The sequence below is a fragment of the Mustelus asterias genome, chromosome 6, assembly GCF_964213995.1.
Source record: "Mustelus asterias chromosome 6, sMusAst1.hap1.1, whole genome shotgun sequence".
Taxonomy (NCBI): Eukaryota; Metazoa; Chordata; class Chondrichthyes; order Carcharhiniformes; family Triakidae; genus Mustelus; species Mustelus asterias.
The window spans coordinates 74,206,220-74,225,804 of record NC_135806.1 but is presented as its reverse complement, the minus strand read 5'-3'; the positions used below and the strand labels follow the sequence as shown (position 1 = coordinate 74,225,804).

The 19,585-nt window shown below is 43.8% G+C and overlaps 1 protein-coding gene across 2 annotated transcripts in view; it reads left to right on the top strand.

Annotated features, from left to right (window-relative positions):
• Window positions 1–19,585, top strand: part of LOC144494935 (transmembrane channel-like protein 1) — a 107,421-nt gene that overhangs the window by 58,914 nt on the left and 28,922 nt on the right. For both annotated transcript variants that reach the window (XM_078214559.1, XM_078214558.1), the window contains 3 exons: window positions 2,055–2,145; window positions 4,899–4,980; window positions 15,063–15,169. In XM_078214559.1, coding sequence (XP_078070685.1) covers window positions 2,055–2,145; window positions 4,899–4,980; window positions 15,063–15,169 — 280 coding nt within the window. The remainder of the gene's footprint in view (window positions 1–2,054; window positions 2,146–4,898; window positions 4,981–15,062; window positions 15,170–19,585) is intronic.

The following is a 19,585-nucleotide window of genomic DNA, read 5'->3' as shown; positions in this document are numbered from 1 at the left end:
TTTTAATAATGATATGATAACATTAATGAAAATGACAGTCATTTTTTGATGAGCCAAATTTAGGGCCCAGATTTTCGCTTCTGAGTTGTGTGCACAGAGTTGGGAGAATTCCCAGATCCAGAAATCTGACTTTTAAAAGCAGCTGCCCGGATGTCGGATTTTGCATCCACGGGAGCAGGCTAGAATAGGAATCCGGCAGACAGCCCTAGGGGAAATGAGGAGGTTGTTGAGTGCGGAGGCAAGTGGGGCAGAAGGCCTGCCTTGGGGTTTCAGCACTGTGGTCAAAAATAAAAAGTAAAGATTAAACACAAAACATCACTCCAACCTAACACCGCTCACTCTCAACACTCTTCCTATGCCCCACCATGCCAATCCATGCCACCTCAAACTCACCTAGTATCCACCATGGGCAGACCTCAATACTCATGCAGAAATTAGCTGGAGTTCTATGAACAAAAATTATCAGCACCTATTGCAGACTTTAATAAATTTAAATAAACCTTTATTCATAATTTATTTTACTGTATTTCCATTCATTCAGCTAAATTAAATCTTATAATAGCAACCCTGTCATTCAAGTGCACAATCCCCTTTAAAAACAAGGATTGGAATTCATAGTCCCACATCAAATAATCTATAACCATTTGTAGCTGTCCCTTAAACAGTGACATGGAATGCATCCTGCTGTGATAAAGGAGGTTGTGAAATCAGTCATATAGCAATAATCTAGTAACCCCCAGCCTTACGTGAACAGACAGGGTCAAAGAGGAAGGAATAATTTTTAACATTTCAGGCCTTTTTATCAAAGAAGTAAATGGCCAGACTTTTAAATAGCTTCACTGCTTGGCAATGTTCTCTGTCATATCCTTCTGAGAGTTTTAACAGGTAACTTTAACAGGTCTTTCGACAGTTCTAATGAGCTTGACAGTATTGAGTTTATACACTTCATATGCACATTAATGCTTCCTTTTAACAATTCCCAGGGCAACGTATTATCCCAAAAGGCACCTGACTGTACCCAAAGATGTCCTAGAGCTAGTTCCAAAGGGATACCCTACCTTTCCAAAGAGTTATCTTGCCAACCAAATGAATCCACAAACTTCAGACCTGCTCTTACCTTATTTAATCCACACATTAGGGATTTCACACTCCTGGCCTACCAAAGACCTATTTCAGTGGCGAGAGCTAATGACTTAAATGATGAAATGCTGTGTTCAGGTGTGGGACTTCCAATTTTTGGGCAGTTTGTTACTTTCACCATGACAGGGAGCCTCTCTGTGGTCGTGAAAATCTGGGCCGAGATTTCATGTAAACAAATATGTCAAGGTGGCAAAATGCACTAAGCTGCAAAAAATGGAAGTGTGGATATTGGGCGGGAACCTCCAGGAAAAAGTAACCTGACAACACTCAGCGCTGAATTCTCCTCTTTGTGAGTACTGTGATAAGGTAGGTCTTTTGTTCTCCATCCTTTTCTCGAGTTGAGGTTATTTATTTATGCCAAACAGGCACCCAGCAAAATCCCAATCACAAAGAGGATGGCCACCCAATGCAGAATCTTAGTGGTGTTCCAGTGGGAATGTTGTGCAGCTTCAAATATACTGACTGGCCATTCAGAGGGGACAGAGAGCCCCCGAAGTAAATTCAACCATTACTTTTTCAGCCAAGACATGTTTTCAAAAGATAAGGCTTAATGCTGAAACAGAGGAATAGGAATCTGCTATATTGTGAATAGTGCAAGAAGAGATTTTCCAGCAGGTGCATGTGTTGCCTTACTTTGTTCACTTTGTAATGAAGCTGAAATTGCTAATAGTTTGCTAAGGCCATCACGTTCAATATGGATGGGGTGAACATTTAGGATTTGCTTATGTTTATCTTTATGCCCTATATTAGGTAGAATGTGACACAATACTTTGTTTGGTCTGAAGTAAACTTTGACAGTGATACCGTTGCTAATCATGGACAAGGAAAACATGTTGATTTTGATATAATTAGTTGCTACATCTTTAGCGTGGTGTAGCTTTTGTTTCATCAAGTCATTTCTGCCCAATTTTCAGGGAAGCGCAGGAATTTGTGGAGAAATTTGAAGGTGCGCTTGGGAAAGGAAAAGGCAAAAAATTTTATGCCTATAAAGTAATGATGACAAAAGTAAGTGACTGAACACTGGGGTAGGATTACATCTGTGTCTTTTCTTGCTGTTAGTTTTTATTGAAAGCTTTCTTGCAATATTTCTACATGAAGCCACTGTATCTTTGCTGACTGTTGTTAGTTGCGTTTTCTTATCCTAATGGGTCTATGTAGTACATCTCTGTATATCTTTGAGATTGTGCATAATCCACCTGGTTCCAATATGCACCGATGCCCACCCATCCACTCCATACCCTCCACTTCACCCTTAAGCAAATGTAGTTTTAAAAAATCGCAGGTTAATATGTGTCATTGGCAAGGCCAGCATTTATTGGCCATCCCTAGTTGCTCTTGAGGAACCCAGTTTCTTATTGAATAGATTTTAGAAGAGTGTAACCATAAAGTGAATTATTACTATTGTACTTAGAACTGACCTTCCTGATGTACATTAAAGAGCATGGTTAATTTGATTTGATGACATAGAGTTAAAATTGAAAATTCAAAAACTTATATTTAAATCCAAAATAGGAATTAACTGAAAGCTCGCTTCTAACAATGGTGGGTAAATAGATCTTTGTTTTCTCTATGCAATACAGCCTTGAGATCAACTGAACTGCTAGAGAAGCACCAAGCCAAGATTTAGTGCTATTCCCAGGGGGACAAAGGGAAACTCAAACAAATTTCAGTACTGCCTTCAGCATAGTAAATTATCCCAAGGTGCTTCATAGGAGCCTTCTCAAACCATATAAACCATAGAAACCCTACAGTACAGAAAGAGGCCATTCGGCCCATCGGGTCTGCACTGACCACAATCCCACCCAGGCCCTACCCCCATATTCCTACATATTTACCCACTAATCCCTCTAACCTACGCATCTCAGGACACTAAGGGCAATTTTTTTTTTAGCATGGCCAATCAACCTAACCCGCACATCTTTGGACTGTGGGAGGAAACCGGAGCACCCGGAGGAAACCCACACAGACACGAGGAGAATGTGCAGACAGTGACCCAAGCCGGGAATCGAACCCAGATCCCTGGAGCTGTGAAGCAACAGTGCTAACCACTGTGCTACCGTGCCGCCCTAAGTTGTTCATCGCCATCCAGGATAAAGCACCCATTCACCACCTTAAGCATTCACTCCTTCCACCACCATGCACAGTGGCCTGTATGAACCAACTACAAGATGCGCTGCAGCAACTCACTAAGGCTCCATTGGGAGCACCTTCCAAACCTTACCTTCGATCTCCTAGAAGGGCAAAGTCAGCAGATGCATGTGAACATCACAATCTCTAAGTTCCCCTTCAAGTCTCCCACCATCCTGAATTGGAAATACATAAAAATTCCTTCATCATTGCTGGATCAGAATTCTGGAACTCCCTGGCCACAATCTTAATATTTTGCCCAGTTGGCCGATGGGTGGCGCAAGCCGATAAGATCACGAGAGAGCCGAGAAGTTGCAGATATCCGGTGAGATCAACCGAAAAGGGTGCAAGGCTGATTGTAATATTAAATTCTATGTGAATGTGGGTTTAAATATTACAAGTGAGCCCAGGATGGAATCATCTGGGCTCATTTGCCACTGCGGCCTCACTGGTGAAGGTCCTCACCGGCGAGGATCATATATGGTCCCTATCAACGGGGACCTGTGGGTGATGGCCTCGCTGATAGGACTGGAGGCTGTTGATGTCCCCCTGGGAGGTTGGGGGCTTAGGGGGAGGTTCCCCTTGGGCAGTGCTGGCTTGGCACTAACAGCCTGGCACTACCAGGCACCCTGGCACTGCCAGCCTGGCACACTGCAGTGCCCACTGGGAACCAGGCAGTGCCAATGGGGCGGGGCAGACCAACAGGGTTCATGCTGTGCACTCTGCAACAGTGATTGGGGGGGAGGCACGCTGCGCAGTCTACAACTGGCGATCGTCGGGTCTCTGTGTGGGGAGGTGGTTGGGGGGGCCTCGGCCGTGGAGCCCCGCATGCGAGGCTGGGGGATGGGGTGTGCTTGGGGTGGGAGATTGGACAGATGACCCATGCGTGGGGGGTGAACAGTCCGTTTGTGGGGAGGGTGGCGATTGTCTGCAGAGACCAGCAGTGGCTGGGAGAGGCGTGAATGAGCATGTGCAATGGTGTCATTTGTTGCTATCTGTCAGCTTTCGACGAGCTTAGGCCCCCATCCCCTCCCCCTGCTGGCGGAAAATAGATTTGGCTTCATTTTTTTTGACAGAGTGAGGTAAGATTCCATTTTTAACTCACCCCAAAAAAACAGTGAGATTGTCTCCCATTTTCACACTCGTTTGGCACTTAGAATTGTTTTGGTAAGATCGACCCACCTATCTAGTAGCAGACAAACTGCAACGGTTCAAGAAGAAGCCTCATCACCAGTGTCTCAATGACAATTCGGGATGGGAAATAAATACTGGCCTTGTCAGTGATACCTGCATCCCGTAAATAAATAAACAAAAGGCTTCAGACAGTGGCCAGGGAGAACCAATTATTTTATTGCCAACATCTAATTCAAGAACTGCACTAATACAAAAACAAAATAACGTGGATGCTGGAAATGTGAAATAAAAAGAGAAAATGCAAATTCTGATGAAATGCCTGAATTTTCTGTTTAGATTCAAGAATGGCACTGGTGTGGCTATCTATCTGCTGTCATGTTTCTTGAATGGACAGTTAAAAGAAGAGTATTTTTTAAAAAGGAAATAAATTGCCACAAAATTACAACTCTCATTTTTAGTGAGAAAATGGCTCCATATCTTGCGTTTTTTTCTTTCAGAAATGGATGAAATTTCAGCGTGACTTTGAGAACTTCAAAACTGCTTGTATTCCATGGGAAATGAAAATAAAAGAGATTGAAAGTAGGTGGAACTAACAGTGCTATAAAGTCTCTTACAAAATGGTTTTGCTTGGTGCTCAGAGAATGAAATTAATCTAGCTTGGTAAATAGTATTTGTAAAATTGCCGAACATTGTTATGTTAATGCTTTTAGCATAAATTTAGATGCACTGCATCTTAATTGTTTTCCTTTCATTTCCTTTTTTTTCTTTTTGAAATAGTCATAGAGCCATGGATTCAGTTATGGCACATAAGGAGGCCATTTGTCTTATTAGGTTCATGGTGGCTCACCAGGGAATAATCCAGTCAGTTTCATTCCCCTGCTTGATCCCCATAGCCCTGGAGGTTTATTTCCTTCCAGTGACCATCCAATGTTCTTTGAAATCATTGAGTGTCTCTGCTTCCACCACCTTCATGGGCAGCAAGTTTCAGGACATTACCATTCAGAATTATAGAACGGTTACAGCACAGAAGGAGGCTATTCAGCCCATCGTGTTTGTGCCGGCTCACCAAAAGAGCAATTCTTGTGCCACTCCACCACCTTATCACTAAAGCCCTGCACATTCTCCCTTCTCAGATACTAACCTAATTCGTTATTGAATGCCTTGATTGAACTGGCCTCCACCACACTCTCAGGCAGTGCATTCCAGCTCCTAATCAGTTACTGCATAAAAATGGTTTTCCCCGTGTTGCCAATTACCTTGAAACTGTGCCCTCTTGTTCTCAATCCTTTCATCAAGGGTAACAATTTCTCCCTATCTGCTGTGTCCAGACTTCCCTTAATTTTGAATGTCTCTATCAAATCTCCCCTCAACATTTTCTTCTCTAAGATGAACTGATCCAACTTCTCCAATATATAACTGTGTTCCTCATCTCTGGAAGCATTCCCATGACCTTTTTCAGCACACTCTAATGCCTTCTTATCCTTTCTCAACTGTGGTGCCCAGAACTGGGCACAATATTCCGGTTGAGTTCAAATCAGTCTTCTATGCAAGTTTAACATAACTTCCTTGCTTTTGTACTCTCTGCCCAAATTAATAAAGCCTTGGATAGTGTATGCTCTATCAACCTAGCTTGCAACCTTCATTGATTTATATATATGCACCTATATATATATGCTCCTGCACCCTCTTTAGAATTGTTTCCTTTATTTTGCAATGCCTCTCTATGTTCTTCCTAACAAAATGAATCACTGCACACTGCTATGCATTAAATTTCACCTGCCTCTTGTACACCCATTCCACCATTCTAAGTGCTTTTAAACAAAGAACAAAATAAATTACAGCACAGGAACAGGCCCTTCTGCCCTCCAAGCCTGCACCGACCATGCTGCCTGTCTGAACTAAAACCCCCTACCCTTCCAGGGACCATATCCCTCTATTCCCATCCTAATCATGTATTTGTCCAGACGCCCCTTAAAAGTCACTATCGTATCTTCTTCCACCAGCTCACCTGGCAGCGAGTTCCAAGCACCCACCACCCTCTGTGTAAAAAAACTTGCCTTGTTCATCTCCTTTAAACCTTGCCCCTTGCAGCTTAAACTTATGAACCCTAGTAATTGACTCTTCCACCCTGGGAAGAAGCTTCTGACTATCCACTCTGTCCATGCCCCTCATAATCTTGTAGACTTCTATCAGTCTCCCCTCAACCTCCATCATTCCAGTGAGAACAAACCAAGTTTCTCCAACCTCTCCTCATAGCTAATGCCCTCCATACCAGGCAACATCCTGGTAAATCTTTTCTGAAGTTTGATACTATCTTCCTCACAGTTCACAATGCTTTTAAAAGTTCCGTGTCATCCACAAATTTTGAAATTGCGCTTCACTTCGTAAATGTTCTTCCTCACATTTCCCCTGCATCTCTTTCCAAAACCTTAAATCTGTGTTACCTAGTTCTTGTACCATCAGTAAATGGAAAGAAAATTTCCTTATATAGCTTATCCAAATCTCTCAATCTTGTGCATCTCTATCAAATCTCCTTGTAACAGTTTGATACAATTGAGTTTTGGGAATGTGATTTGAGCTTGCATTCCCTGGCTTATTATTAATCCAGTTTTTAGGATTACCAATATAGTAACAGGTGAAATAGCACCTTATCCTAGCACTCCTGGAATTTTAAGGTTGAATCCATCCTAGAGGGATGGGGCGAAAGTTTCTTTCCCTTGAGCAAGGCATAAGAGCTCATGAAATAATATCCTCTTAATAATCCCATTCCTAACTGATTCAGCTAAACAGCAAATTTACTGCAGTGGCAGCTTTGCTCACTCAAGTTTCAAGTGTTGTGGAAAATGTGAATACCATCGGAATGAATGCATTTCTGAAGTTGGGTTAGGGCACAATATTGTGCAAAATAGGGAGATTGCATATTTAATCTCAACTGGAAATATCTGATGATTAAATACACCATTTCCTACTGCTGACATGTCACATATTTCGATTATTAAAATATTACAATCAAGACATGACTCACTTTCAATAGCATTTATTAAATGTTATCTTGACTCCGTATCACTGGTTATGAGTTCAAGTTCTACTTCGTGGCCTGAGAGCATAATAGTCTAGGCTGACATTTGGCTTCAGTATAATGAAGGAATGCTATAATATCAAAAGCACTGGGGGCTGACAGCAACAGCATGGATGCTGGTGGAGTTGCAGTGGTGGGAGGACGAATGTTATCATTCAGAGAGAGGATGCCCTGGGGTGTCACCTCAGCAAACCTAATGATCTATTGGAGGACAGATTATTGGGTTTTTGTAGTACTCTTCACATTGTTGCAAGCTGACCTTGCAAGAATGCAATCTGAACTCCCACTGCAGGCATGAGACGTTGTGTGACTGCTGCTTGTGCTGCAATAGAAATGGTGAGATTGCCTATTAGATGAATGGCTGGAATTCTCCGGTCTCACATGCCCTGCTATCTCTGCCAGTGGGAATGGAGAATTTGGCACTCATCCAAATCTGCACACAGAATTCTTTGGTTTCGCATGTCTTGCTACCGCTGTGGAGAATTTGGCGCTCAGCCAAATCTCCATTCACAGCACTGGGACTGGATAATGCCAGCCGCAGGCAAGGTTGGAGAATTCTGGCCCATATTATTCCATGCTGGAAAGATTAGTCTCAAACTCTGTGCAAAGCCCTATGCTATTGGTGCTGGATCTCTCTATGCATCCTGGCAGGCTTCCCAAAGCATCAAGCCTTGAGTTGTGCTTACCCAACAGTGTTCTTCTGTACACTGTCTCTTCAAAGTCTTCATCTATGTCCTCTCACTGTCTTAGTTGCACTTTATTAGTTTCTCATCTCCACGTACAATCTCCTCTCTGATCCATCGTCGAAGCTAAGTGCAGTGTCAGTATCTGAGCTTGTGTCTGTGAGGGTAAAATCAAGTGATGGTATATCTTCATCATCACTCTCTTTTTGATTTTCCTTCATTGCCTGGCCAGTTAAACGCCTTGGATGTCTGAGAGAAAAAGGCTTAAGGGTAAGAATGTGATTACGGGAGAGGGGAAAGTAAGAAGTAGATTCTTACACCACCTTCAACATGTAAATCAAAAGAGAGTGTCTGATAAGGGAAAGTGGGATGTAAGATGAAGGATTAGGTATAAGCATACCATCATTTTCCACAATTTCAGCCCTGCCACTGAACATGGTCTGTGCAATGACCTTTTCAACAATGGCCATCAATGACTACTCCATGGAGTTTAGGATGCGCAGGGGCTCCTGTTTCCCTCCAGCTAACTTCTGCTGCCACCGGTTGTGTAAGAGAGAGGGAAGTGTATCAGTGAGTGTCATGTAACCTATTTGGCTGATGTGACTGTCATGTAGAAGTTGTCAGATGTGGGTGCGAGGATTGCAGAAGTGCTAAGTGTGTGCAGGTGAAGTAAAGCGTGCAAATTGTATGCATATGTTTGGATTGATGAATGATGAGGGTGTAATGAATTGAACAGTGACTGACACTAATGGTGTAGTTGGTAGCTCATGGCATTTGAAGGTGCATTCACTGACCTTGACATCTTGTGTGAGGTCATTAAATATCCTATGACAATATATTCATGTCCTTGGGGCCTGATTCTAAGCATTCTATCAAAAAGAATGGAGAGTTTTGACACAACCTGCTTGATGTAAATGGAGCAGAGGGCCTTTAAATTGGAGCATTAAGCCTTAACACTTTTTCCCACTTGAATTCTGCTGGCCACTATCTTTATGGACCTGCCACAAACAGACAAGGACCTCAAATTTATGCTAAATTGGGTCCCCTGACATCAGTGAGGACCCTTGTTGAATTTGGTGTATATTTACATAAGGCAGTGTCAGGGCAGTTAATAAAACATGTGGTCATAGAATCATAGAGGTTTACAGCATGGAAACAGGCCCTTAGGCCCAACTTGTCCATGCCGCCCTTTTGTTTTAAAACCCCTAAGCTAATCCCAATTGACCGCATTTGGCCCATATCCCTCTATACCCATTGTACCCATGTAACTATCTAAATGCTTTTTAAAAGACAAAATTGTACTCGCCTCTACTACTACCTCTGGCAGCTTGTTCCAGACACTCACCACCCTCTGTGTGAAAAAATTGCCCCTCTGGACACTTTTATATCTCTCCCCTCTCACCTTAAACCGATGCCCTCTAGTTTTAGACTCCCCTACCTTTGGGAAAAGATATTGACTATTTACCTTGTCTATGCCCCTCATTATTTTATAGACCTCTATAAGATCACTCCTCAGCCTCCTATGCTCCAGAGAAAAAAGTCCCAGTCTATCCAGCCTCTCCTCATAACTCAATCCATCAAGTCCCAGTAGCATCCTAGTAAATCTTTTCTGCACTCTTTCTAGTTTAATATCCTTTCTATAATAGGGTGACCAGAATTGCACACAGTATTCCAAGTGCGGCCTTACCAATGTCTTGTACAACTTCAACAAGACATTCCAACTCCTGTATTCAATGTTCTGACTGATGAAATCAAGCATGCCGAATGCCTTCTTCATCACTCTGTCCACCTGTGACTCCACTTTCAAGGAGCTATGCACATGTACACCTAGATCTCTTTGTTCTGTAACTCTCCCCAATGCCCTACCATTAACTGAGTAAGTCCTGCCCTGGTTCAATCTACCAAAATGCATCACCTCGCATTTGTCTAAATTAAACTCCATCTGCTATTCATCAGCCCACTGGCCCAATTGATCAAGATCCCACTGTAATTGGAGTTAACTTTCTTCACTGTCCACTATGTCACCAATCTCAGTGTATCTGCAAACTTACTAACCATGCCTCCTATATTCTCATCCAAATCATTAATATAAATGACAAATAACAGTGGACCCAGCACTGATCCCTGAGTATTGTAGGTATCATAGGTTTTATTAATAGGGGTATTGAGTGCAAGAGTAAAGTGCTCATCTTGAACTTGTATAAGCCACTAGTTAGGCCTCATCTGGATTACTGTGTCCAGTTCTGGGTGCCATACTTGAGGAAGTATTGGAAAGAGTGAAGAGGCGATTCACAAGAATGATTCCAGGGATAAACAACAGTAGCTGAGGATAGATTGGAGAGGCTAGGACTATTTACCTTGGAGAAAAGAAGCATGAGAGAAGAGGAGTGGTATTCAAAATCCTGAGGGGTACAAACAGGGTAAATAGTGAGAAATTGTTCTCTCTCAAGCGCACATAAAAAAACTGGAGGGCACAGATTCAAAATAATGGGCAAAAGGAGTAGAAGTGAGATGAGACAAATTTCCTACATCCTGTGGGCGGTTGAAGTCTGCAACAAACTTCCTGAGGGGATGTGGAGGCAGGTTTGATTGAGGTATTCAAAATTGCTATCTGAAGAGAAAGAATGTACAAGATTATATGCATAAAGGAGGGGAGCAAGGAATCCTATCCAAAAATGGCAGAGTGTTGTTTCTGGCTGGTTTTCTCTCCAGATCTTACAACACTCAGCCTAAAAAAAAATTGTTTCATGCTGTTATGCAGGGGTGGGGCCTCAACACGCTAGCAAAGCCCGGCTGCACTGAGATCGGGGCACCATCTTTAAAGGGCATCGCGAATATAATAAGAATAAATCATCCCCCGTAGAGATCTCAGGTGGTTACCCCCCACCACAATTGGAGTCAGCACTTCTCTTCCCAGCCCCCCCAACCAAACTGCCTCCCCAATCATCGGCACCTTTTCTCCCCACCGCCCCCCTTCCGCCATCGATCATGCCCCCTCCCCACCACCATCAATGGCCATTGCCGGTATTCCCTGTTTTCCCCGTGCTCACCTCGGTGTTCTGGGGCTTATCCAAGTTATAATAAAAACATGTAAAAAGAAGCCCTCCAGCCGCCACCCCTCAGATTCCCTCACCTCCCACACACTCTCCATGCTCCATCTATGCCAACGCACACCATCTCATTCACGCCACCCACCCCTATAGACCCTCATATCCTCAATGTCAACACATGCCCCTTTACCTACTTCATGACCCCCCATAACCTCCATACAAATCTATGGCTTCCCTCTCATCTGCATGGCGCTTAATGCTATCTTATTATCGCATGCTAACTCATGTCCACACTCAACACCTTTTGTCCTTACACTTTTCATGTCAAATTACCCAGTATCCACAATGGGCAGAACTCAGAAGCCATGCTGAGATTAAATAAAATAAAGTTCAAAGTATCTATTACAAACTTTTCTCTATATAGGAACATAGGGTGCAATCGTACGAAAAAAAGGTGTCGGATGAGCGAGAAACTGGAGCCGGCTGCAGACTACTTGGAGCACCATTGCGCAGGTGCCCCGATCTCCCAGTGAACTGGGAGACCTCAAGCCACTGACCCTATCCACCTCCCCACGATCAGCAGTAACCCCCCCACCATGGCAACAGGGTTGCCGGCATCAGGACCCTCCTAATGGGTCCCCTGTCATAATCCTCTGCAGCCCACACTGCATAACCCCCCCAATGTCAGTCTCAAACCTCCCCCCACCGACCGCACCCTGTGCCAGTCATCTACCTCCACACCGATTGCTCCCTGTGTTGGTTCCCCTTGCAGAGCTCAGACCCCCACCCCTTACAGAGTTCTCTGCCCCCCCCCGCCCCACGCAGAGCTCCTTCCTTGTCTATCCCTGTCACAGCCCCACCCCACTCAAGCCCCACCCTCTTTCACTGCCACTGTCACAGTTGCGGTGCCCAGTGGGCAGTGTCAGGGTGCCCGGTGGGCAGTGCCAAGGTGCCTGATGGGCACTGTCTGGCCATGCCCCGATCATCCAAGGTTAAAATGGCCTCCAATACCACTGGTGAGGCCATCACATCTGGTCTCTGATGGTGGAGATCAGCTGTGATTCTCACCGCCTTGAGGTCTGACCAATGAGGAGGTAAAGTAAGGTTTATTTATTAGTCACAAGTAGGCTTACATTCACACTGTAATGAAGTTACTGTGAAAATCCTCTAGGTAAGTGTACATGAGCACGGATGATGGCATCGAGGACTCACTATTGACATGCTAATCATGTCGTTAATATTTAAACAGGACTGGTAAGATTGCGTGTGGCGAAAAACTGATTTGTACCAGATTTTTGGTCTCTCATGCAATCTTTACCAGCTCGCTGAGCCGATCGATTGGCCTTGGAACAGGAGTACTCCATTCACACCCTCAAGCTTTCTCCACCATTTAACCAGATCATGGCTGATTCTCTACCTCAACATTATCTTCCTGCACTATCCCTGTATCCCTTCATGCCACTGGTATCTAGAAATCCATCAAACTTTGCTTTGAACAGACTCAATGGACAGGATTTTCTGCTTCCCTGCTGCATGTTTTGCGACGGCAGAGGTGGCCTGCCATCGGTCAACAGAAGGGTGGCACGGTAGCACAGTGGTTAGCACTGCTGCTTCACAGCTCCAGGGACCTGGGTTCGATTCCCGGCTCAGGTCACTGTCTGTGTGGAGTTTGCACATTCTCCTTGTGTCTGCGTGGGTTTCCTCCGGGTGCTCCGGTTTCCTCCCACCGTCCAAAGATGTGCGGGTTAGGTTGATTGGCCATGCTAAAATTGCCCCCTAGTGTCCTGGGATGTGTAGATTAGAGGGATTAGCGGGTAAAATATGGAGGGATATGGGGGTAGGGCCTGGGTGGGATTGTGGTCGGTGCAGACACGATGGGCCGAATGGCCTCTTCTGTACTGTAGGGTTTCTATGGTTTCTATGATTTCTATGAACAGCGAGATCATATGGTGCTGCCACTGTCAATGGGTTTCCCATTGATCACACTCTCCGTCACCAGGGAACCCACAGTGGTGGTCACCATTGGCAGGACTGGAAGATCCATCTGGCAGGAATGGCTGGAAAATTCCACTGAATGACTGAGCCTCCACAGTCATTTGTGGTAGAGAATTCCAAAGGTTTATCACCCTCTGGCTAAAGAGATTCCTCCTTATACTGGCCCTTTTACATTAAAAAAAGAATCCCAATGATAAAAGCCCATTCAGTACATTTAAATGCCTTCAAGTACTTAATCCCTTATAAAACAGATTTTTGCATTCGTAGCTCCACATCAAAGGCAGCTTTGTAACCGCTTGGAGCTATCAATCAGACTGTGAATTTACAGGTCTTCACTGGGATCATGATAGGTTGTAGAAACAGACAAACAGCACCAAGACTAAAATGATAACCCTCAGGCTTATGTCAATAAAATTCTGTTGAAGTTGCAAGCACTGATTTTTTTCAACTGAAGACTTGTTCTTTTTTTTCAAAATTTAAAGAGCAGAGATTTAAATGACATGAGAGTTTGACAGTTCCACATTTATTGTTCATTTTATACACACATTCATGTTTACTCTGAACAATCCCAACCAGGTAACTGATCACTCCAAAAAACTTTGGCAGATTTAGACCTTTCTCTCCAATTTATGTAAAATTCATATTTTGGAAATCCCAGAAATGAAGATTGCTTCTGAGGGAAGGCAGTTTCACTTTTGAATGTGGCACTAACTTCGTGAACTGCAGATGTGTGAAATACATCCTGCCCCTGTTCCCCCTCCCCTCCTCGGCAATAATGGCGGGTGTGGGGTTTGGGGGAGGGTCTCCTGGATTCAAGGCTCCAGCACCATTTTGTTTAAGGCATGGAAATCTTCTGTTTTTGTGAAAACTGTTCTACTCAGTTCCAGGTCAGGACAAAAATTGAGAAGAGGTTTTAGTGTGCCTTGGGCAAAGGGCAAAAGAAAAGATCAGAAGGGAGAGTCATGCTTCACGCATGCAGCTCAGAAAATGTTGAGTAGAAGGTCGGGAAATATTCCTGCACTAATGTTTTTCTTCAACAAGGCCATGAATCAGCCTTCTGCTCAGTGCCTTTCCATAATAATGCTGCTGGAATCAGCAAACATGAAGCATCTGCCCTATGCTGCCCTCTCTTTTCAGTTTCCATAGTATTGTGATGTTACCAAGTTGATGTGTTATCATTTTCATATTTTCTTTAACTCCTAGAATAATTCACTATTCATAGGCAGCATGGTTGCATGGTGGTTAGCACTGCTGCCTCACAGCACCAGAGACCCGGGTTCAATTCCGACCACCGTGTTTGCGTGGGTGATGCGCATCAATTGGACACGAGGCTCGAAGCTTCGGTAAAAGAAGGCTTTTATTAACTAACAATGGAACTATCAGAACTTTAACACACTATCCCAGAGCAGGGAGTCTTATACCTCTCTCAGGAGGCGGAGCCCGACTGGGATGTGCCACAACAGTAACAAACACAGGTGTATCAATCCCACCCTAACCCAACAGCAACATTAGTACAATCCCACAGTAACCTATATACATTCCTGTAGTACTGGCCAGCCCTGGCTCAGTACTATCCAGTGGGAACCAACGATGGTTCACCACAGTGGGGTTCCTCCGAATGCTCTGGTTTCCTCCCACAGTCCAAAGATGTGCAGGATAGGTTGATTGGCCATGCTAAATGCTCCTTAGTGTCAGGGGATTAGCAGGGTAAATATGTGGGATTACCAGGATACGGCCTGGGTGGGATTGTAGTTGGTGCAGGCTTTAAGGTCTGAATGGCCTCCTTCTGCACAGTCGGGATTCTATGATCCATGATATATAGTTTGCAATAACACTTTTGTTTTGTTTTACCAGGTCACTTTGGTTCATCAGTTGCATCATATTTCATATTCCTGAGATGGATGTATGGGATCAATATGGTTCTGTTTGGATTAACCTTTGGTTTGGTCATGATCCCTGAGGTAAACTTTAAAAAAAATACAAATCGTTATTCCATCATTAAAATGTTTTCAATTAAAACTGACATTCGTCAGTAAACTAATTGGGTTTAACAATGATGAACGGCCTTTGAAAGCTAGATATTTCAATCTGATTGGCTGGCGGCTCTCCTGTCCCTGCAGCAACAGTACTGCAGTGGCTGGACAAAGGACTGCAACAGGACGCCTGTGACTGAATCCACTGTCAAGGGGTCCATCAGGGTGGGGAGGGTAGGGAAGGCTGGAGTATCATGAGAGGGAATGGGGTGAGGGCAGGAGGTCTTGAGGTCCACCAGGCCTTCAGGGGGCTCCCCAGTCAAACAGGGTCTTCCGATGGAGGTGCACCCCTTCCCCTTCCCGCTCCAGATCTAACGGATTATTTCTCGCCTTCTGCCACGGAACTTCAAGCCATCCACCAACCTAAAAATTGATGCTGGGGCGGGGAGGGGGGGGTGGGGGAGGTGTGAAGAATAGCCGTCAATGGCTATTAATTGGCCACTTAATGGCCTCAATTGGGGAAAAGGTGGGCTCCCAATCTGAGGCCTTGCCTGCCCCAGCTTAAAATTGTTGCAAGATCAGGCGGGCAGGAAGGTAGAAAGAATCCCTCCCTGCAATTTCAAACTCCCATCACACCTAAAACTGCCAGGGTGGCGGAGGTAAAATACTGGCCCATGAAAATAAGAACAGTTGTAAACCATTTTGCTCTTTAGGTCTGAGCTCATGGCTGATCCACAACCTAACTCCAGATGCCCACCTTTACCCATATCACTTATTACCTTTGGTTCACAAAAATCTATCAGTCTCAGCTTAAAATTAGCTTTGATCTAGCATGAGTTGCCCTCTGTGGAAGTTCCAAACATCGTCCACCCTTTGCGTGTGTATCTTTCTGAGTTTCACTCTCCCTCAATGTCAACAAAACGAAAGAGATTGTCATCGACTTCAGGAAACGTGAAGGAGAACATGCCCCTGTCTACATCAATAGGGATGAAGTAGAAAAGGCCGAGAGCTTCACGTTTTTAGGTGTCCAGATCAAAAACAATCTGTCCTGGTCCCCTCCACATCCGGCATCTTCACATCTGGTCCCCTCATGCCAACAGAAAGCCCACCAAAACCTCTACTATCTCAGAAGACTAAGGAAATTTGGCGTGTCAGCTACGACTCTCACCAACTTTTACAGATGCACCATAGAACGCTTGGTATGGCTCCTGCTCTGCCCAAGACCACAAGGAACTACAAAAGGTCGTGAATGTAGCCCAATCCATCACGCACTCCAGCCTCCCATCCATTGACAAAACGTCAGCTCCTTTCTCTCCTTACAGATGCTGCCAGACCTGCTGAGATTTTCCAGCATTTTCCCTTTTGGCTCCCATCCATTGACTCTGTCTACACTTCCCACTGCCTCGGCAAAGCAGCCAGCATAATTAAGGACCCCACGCACCCTGGACATTCTCTCTTCCACCTTCTTCCCTCGGGAAAAAGATATAAAAAATCTGACGTCACGTACCAACCGACTCAAGAACAGCTTCTTCCCTGCTGCCGACAGACTTTTGAATGGACCTACCTTGCACTAAGTTGACCTTTCTCTAAACCCTAGCTATGACTGTAACACTACATTCTGCACTCTCTTGTTTCCCTCTCTATGAACGGGATGTTTTGTCTGTATAGGGCGCAAGAAACAACACTTCTCACTGTATGCTAATACATGAGACAATAATAAATCACATCAAATCACTCTTGAAAGATCTGGGCCTGAATTATAATGGAAATAGTTTTCCTTAATATATGCTATCTTTAGTATCTTGAAAACTTGAAAGCTAATATCTCCCTTTAGTATCTGGAAAACTTTTATCAAACCGCCCCTTAACCTTTTACATTACAGGTTAACTCTAGTTTGTGTAATCACTCTTGTGGCTTAACCCTTGGAGTCCAGGCATTATTCTAGTAAATCTAAGCTGCATTCCCTCCAAGGCCAATATACCTTTCCTACATGTCCAGACTTCTCACAGTATTCCAGGTGTGGTCTAACCAGGGCTTTGAATATCTGAAGCATGAATAAAACTTCCCCAAACCCCCATCCCCCCTTGTCTTCCAGTCCTCCAGGTTACCCTGTTTAATTATTTTCTGCAGCTGTTCATATGATTTTAATGCAATATTTATTATGTAGCAGCTAAGAGGGCCAGGCAGTGTCACCAGAGATCATATTCTTTCTTTCACTGTTGAAGAAAAATTCAAGAAATAAATCTCTGCTGCTCAATCATTCCTCATTCCATTGAAGTATAGTTGTTTAAACTTTGTTTCGCATTTCCTCATGCCTCTCGATCCTCATATCAATAGAATAAGTCATCTCCCGCATCACCAAGACATGATGGCAATGTGGACATTTAACATTGCATGGTTATTGCTTCCCCATTTAACTGCACACATCTATATTTGGGCAGATTCTTCTGGTATCTGGCAGATGTACTGCCAGGAAATACAATGGCTGTGAAAATGGGTGGAGACCTATAATGACTCCTGAAATAACTCTTCAGAGGCAGGTGTCCCTTCATCAAACTTAGATTTATTTAAATAGTTAGCAAGATTCCAAAAGGTACTTCCTCATGCAGAATATAAACCCTGAGTGCCAGTAACGCTGACACTCCACATTATATACGCAGACAGGGCTCCCTGTTTGGCCAATGCATTACTGCCTTCAACAGGGAGCTCAAATTCTACAAGGTCCACCTTGTGGGCCTCATTAAAGTCATTAAAGCTCCATAGCCTGTTTGTCACTTCTATTTTCAGGAATACAATCTTGCATGGAATCAATGTTTTTTATTGTGTTTTTCCAAAAGTAGGATTATGCTGGCGTGTTCACATTCATTTCCCATTCCTAGTTCTTTTAAAAGTATGTTTTTTTTGTGTATTTCTCTGCAGCCGTTGTGGTGATAATGCACCTTCAATAATGTTAATCGCAGTATAGTTAGCTAACAAAAGTTGTGCCAGGAGCCCCACTGATCTATATACCTGACAGTCACGGAACATTCCCACTAATGTTGGATGCCATGTTTGCCCATTTGCTCCAGCCAGCCTCATGTCTTTGTCATTGAGTTCAGCTGGGGCGTGAAGTTAAAATGGTTTGGGCTACATACTGGCGAGTTGGGGTGAGACCCTGGCGGCTCTTCACTGAACCCATGTTTGCCTTTCGACTGAGATTAAAATCAGGGCTGATGTGCTGGACCCTGCTTTTATATTCAGGGGTATGGTAACATCATGGTTATGTAACTGAATTAGTATTTGTCAGCTCTGACGAAGTGTCATCCAGACTGGAAGCATTGGCTCTATTCTCTCCCCACGGATGCTGTCAGACCTGCTGAGATTTCCAGCATTTTCTGTTTTTGTGTTAGTATTCCAGAGGCTTGATCCAAAGACAACGAGTTCAAATTGCAACTTGGAAATTTACATGCAATGGGTGGGGTTTTCTAGCCTTTCCCATTGGCGGAATCTTCCAAACTGTCAGAGTCGACCCCCATGGAAGGTTCTCCAGCAGTGAGACGGGAAAGCCATGCAAAATGGCGTAGAAATAGGTGGGGCCGGGAGATCCCATTGGCAGTCTATGGTGATCTGCCTCCACTGTGGGAAAACACACTTCAGGGGAGGCTGGAAAATTCTGGCCAATGAATTAAATGAAATGTGGAATTAAAAAAAACTTCATGGTGATCATAAACTCATTTGGGTTCGAACACCCTTTAGGGATGAAAGTCTGCTATTCTTACCTGGTCACTATATCACTCCAGGCCATCATATGACTGATTCTTAACTGCTCTCTGAAATAGCCGAGCAGGCCACTATGCAAGATGTGGTTCATTGCCATGTTCACGGAAACCATTAGATATGGACAACAAATGCTGGTCTTGCCAGTGGCATCCATATCCTGTTAATTACAAATAAACCTTTCAGGATGTTACTAGATGCTGCTTTTATGGATTCATTATTTTGGGTCTTTCCTCTATTGAAGGCCTTCCAAGACCACTTTTAACCTTCTTCCTTGCTCCGTTATTCTGGACTGGATTGCACTCTGGACTCTAGTTATCTAGACATTGGAATCACAGACCTTTTGCTTCATTTGCTTTTTAAACAAATTTGAACTAGTTTTCATTAAAGACTAATAGCAGAAACTTTCTCCTGAAAGACACCGGAAGATCAGTGGAAATTCCATTCATGTATTGGGTTTTACAAAATTCTGAAATTAATAGTGGCTAAATGGGACAATAACTGAAGAAACTGCGGACACTACTTGAGGAAGGATCAAATCCAAAACTAGAACTTGAACAGTATACCTCTATTCTATAGCCCTTTGTGATTACGAACCTCATCTTGTGTTGTTTCCATTATTGATTATAAAGAAGTGTTGTTTTTTAT